Genomic DNA, 3,876 nt, shown 5'->3' with positions numbered 1-3,876 from the left:
GGGGGGGGCAAAAAGCCACTTCTTCCCTGGAACTAAGTGACAGACATCAACCTTATTTGGTTGGAAGCATAATCTCAAATGATGGGAATTAAAAATTGTACAAACGGAGGGGCTAACATCCCTGGCCCCATGGTCTGGCCCCACCCCTAAGGACTTAATTCCTGGCCAAAACTTTGAAATGCTTTAGGTCACCATTCCATAACCATGTATACAAATGAATAACATCAAGAGACAAACACAATCATGATATTATTAAAATTGATTCTGGGGTCTGGACCCACCGCTAAGGACTTAATTACCTGGCCATGAATTTGAAATGGTTGAAATCCCCACCCCATAGCCATATATGCTACACAGATAAACACAATCATTGTATTAGACTTGACACTGGTGTCTGGCCCCACCCCATCCTGGGCCATAAAATGAACTTTGAAATTGTTGACATCCCATCCCATAATCATATACCATTGCCAGGCATCAAGAGACGAACACAATCATGATATTAGAATTAACCCTTGGGTCTGGCCCTACATATATATATGGACTTCATTCTTGGGTTATAACTTTGAAATGGTTGATACCCTACCCCATAACCATATACCATTGCTGGGCATCAAAAAGACTACTCTACCCCATAACCATATACCATTGCTGGGTATTAAAAAGACTAACACATTCTTGGGTTTATAACTCTGAACAGCTTAAAAAACTGATATTATATAAATATGACAGGTGACAGTGAATATTGTCAACCCGAAAAACCATACCGAGGGTGACAATGGGTTTTTGAGGGTTTACAATATTCACTGTCACCTGCTAATGAATGTCATATCTATTTTGTTACACCAAAAGTCTTTGTAGCTTGGAAACGGCAGCAAACCTCGATAATGACATCTTGTTTGTTGATAGTCTGCTGTTTATAATCGCTATCACACCGGCGCTTGATGAAATTGGCTGTTGCCGTCAAACGTTCTTGTGACCATCACGGTGGGGAAATGAAGCGGTGCACACACATTTTTTGCGCATTTGATATTTTTCACTGTCTCATGGCAATATCACCCGCACCCCTTAAAACCAATGTATTTTTGGAGGGTGACAGAGATTTTTGTTTAATTTTCTCCCAACCAATCAAATAGTTAGAAATTCACTTGAGGTGTAACAAAATATATTGTCAGATGACTAGTATATTTTATAAGTATCCTCATGTTATCGGTTTCCGTGCACTTAAGAAGCAGCCGCGAGTACATAGTCATATCGGTAGAAAATTGTTGAAATTACGGATAACTGTTACATATACATACAGTGTATGTGTAAAATCTACTTATGGAAACAAAAACAATAGCAAAGTTTTTTCAACAAACTTCATCTGCAAGTATACGAAGCTATGCCTCAAATTTGATTCAGTGTTCAAAAAGAGACAACTCAAATACACTAAAAACAAGTTCTCTATAGTGGCCCGCACAAACAAATATTCCGCTGGGTATTTCAAGTATGATCTTTGATTGTCAAGTTATATAGATTATTGAACCAAATTTTTCAAAATTGCGTATTTTTTATATTTGATTTTCAATGTCAACTTTAACGAATTCATATCATTTAATAAATACATTTATTTTGATATACATGTAATAGAACATGGTATTATACTTTTTGAATAGTCTGATAACAGTAATGTTTGATTGTAAGCTATTTTTCATTCTTTCCCATTTAAAATTGATGAAAATTGGAAGTTCACAGTCAAACGAGATTTATCTTTCTTTTCGGACAGCTAGTGTTTACTGATATGTGAACGTCTCCTTCTCTTTTCGGAAATGGAAAATAATTGGCAAGGTTATGTGACCTCATTTGCATACGACACTCAATACGTTTGACATATATCACTGTTTCTCATGTGTGGGTTTATTTTCAGCGAGACAAAAAGTGTATTGAACAAAATGCACATTTATCCATGTTTTTTAATCAGTTTGACAGTTATAAATTGTTACATTTTTCCAATGAACTTCTGGTAAATTTTTAGTCAGTTTACAATCTGATAAAAACCTGAGATCTTTAATTCCACTCCAACCAATTTGACTGGAACATAGAGTATCGGAGTGGAATTATAGATCTGGTTTTAATAAGATTTAGTCAGTTAACAGACGATGGCCAAAAATGTCTTCAATATCCTTGTGTAGTGCACATGTCAAGCAGGTTACATTATAATTATTAAATTAACGAGATACAGCTTGATAAAATGGCAGTGCACAAATATATAACGCACGGAAATATATGACTAAGATAGATGATAATCTATTTAACTTGTCCTGTGGATGAACAAGTAAAATTAGGATGTCTAATTAGAAGCTATATATCCTAGCTGCTAACGGGCGTGGAAACCGATGACACGATAAAATAAAGCTACATGACATTGTGTAATTGAGGTGATTATACAATGACTTCGCTAAGGGTCGAATTATTGTTACCTTTTCTCTGTCGATCCCTTTTGGTTTTACATCATCATCGTTATCATCGTCGTCGTCATCATCATCATCATCATCATCAGGAGAGTCATCAGAATCACTAATTTCTCCGTCAATAATTTCCTCATTGTCCTTGACTTCTCTCTTTCTCTTTATCGATGGCCCTGACTTGTGTCTTTTTTGTATAAATGTTATGTTAGCATTACTGGGTCTTACGAGACCATTTGCGTTATTCAGGCCGACTTGTGAAAGAGCACAGATAATGGTAGGAAACAGGGACCTAATATGTTGACGTCCATATCTTTCAACTATGTTGTCATTCCCCAGTGAAGATGGGGGGACATTGTTAATTAAGCCATGATTACTTTGAAATCGAATGATTGAAAGGCATTCAAGACCACATCTAAAACTCACAGCAACATGATGTCGACAAATAGAACGAATAACAAGCATGACATTACCCTCCTTCTTCGCGTCAATCACGACCGGCACCCAATATAAGCCTAATTTCAAGTTAGTTTCGTATAAATTTGGAGGCAAGACAGTTTTACGGCATTTTAGAAATTAGGCAATACAGTGTTACTTATTTTATCTTTATTTAAGAATTAACTTGAATATATGTTTTTGAGATATAACACAAAAAAAACCAGGGACTCCAGTGTAAGAACGTCAAAGCGGTTTATGATGAGAGTACACTCCGGTCTTTTGTGTTATAGCTCCATAACATAAAAATATCTTCAAGTTCATCCTTATATTTTAATTTATTATACACAATCCCTATGGAAATCCACTTTTATTGATGGACTCTTTTCTCTTAGAAATTGTTACGCCGCTGTATCAGTATAGGTCATGCGAGTTCAACCAACAGTGTCATTTCTGGGCTTGTATTATGTAGCTGTTAGCATCATAATGTCACATCACCAACTGAATGATGGCCGTGGTGGACAAGATAAAGATCGTCGTTGTGGGAGACTCTGGTCGGTAAACATTGGGTGGTGCGCTATAACGTTAAGTACTTACGAACAGCACAGATCAGGGGCCTGTTCGTTTATAAATGTAACAATTTCGGGTATAAATCCTGGCGGACCTGCAAATGTTTATGCAGGCATTGCAAGACTTTGTCAAGGCTCCTCCACAGGGGCAGGTTACAAACAATAAGAATAATATATATGAAATGGGAAGCCAGCTGTATTACATGCTGGCTCCCCATTTCATATATATTATTCTTATTGTTTGTAACCTGCCCCTGTGGCTCGTCTGAAAGCAGCATCAGATTAACAGGTCCGATATATCATGATAACTCTCGTCTATCTTCTCTTTATTCTTATATTCAATCCACTTCAGACCCTCTCCATATGCTTCTTTCCCGAATACCTGTCTTACCTGGAAAGGGCGTTAATAATGTTCATGTAACTTG

At 36.8% G+C, this 3,876-nt stretch overlaps 1 protein-coding gene across 1 annotated transcript in view; it reads right to left on the bottom strand.

The window, feature by feature from the left end:
- LOC110447056 overlaps positions 1 to 2,986 on the bottom strand; it is a 7,182-nt gene extending 4,196 nt beyond the window's left edge. Inside the window, exon 1 of the mRNA XM_021492472.1 lies at positions 2,463 to 2,986. Within this exon, the coding sequence (XP_021348147.1) occupies positions 2,463 to 2,912 (450 nt within the window). The 5' untranslated portion in view covers positions 2,913 to 2,986. The remainder of the gene's footprint in view (positions 1 to 2,462) is intronic.
- Positions 2,987 to 3,876: the final 890 nt, after the last annotated feature.

This window comes from Mizuhopecten yessoensis, unplaced genomic scaffold (assembly GCF_002113885.1).
Source record: "Mizuhopecten yessoensis strain PY_sf001 unplaced genomic scaffold, ASM211388v2 scaffold3139, whole genome shotgun sequence".
Taxonomy (NCBI): domain Eukaryota; kingdom Metazoa; phylum Mollusca; class Bivalvia; order Pectinida; family Pectinidae; genus Mizuhopecten; species Mizuhopecten yessoensis.
This window is presented reverse-complemented; position numbering and strand designations above follow the sequence as displayed.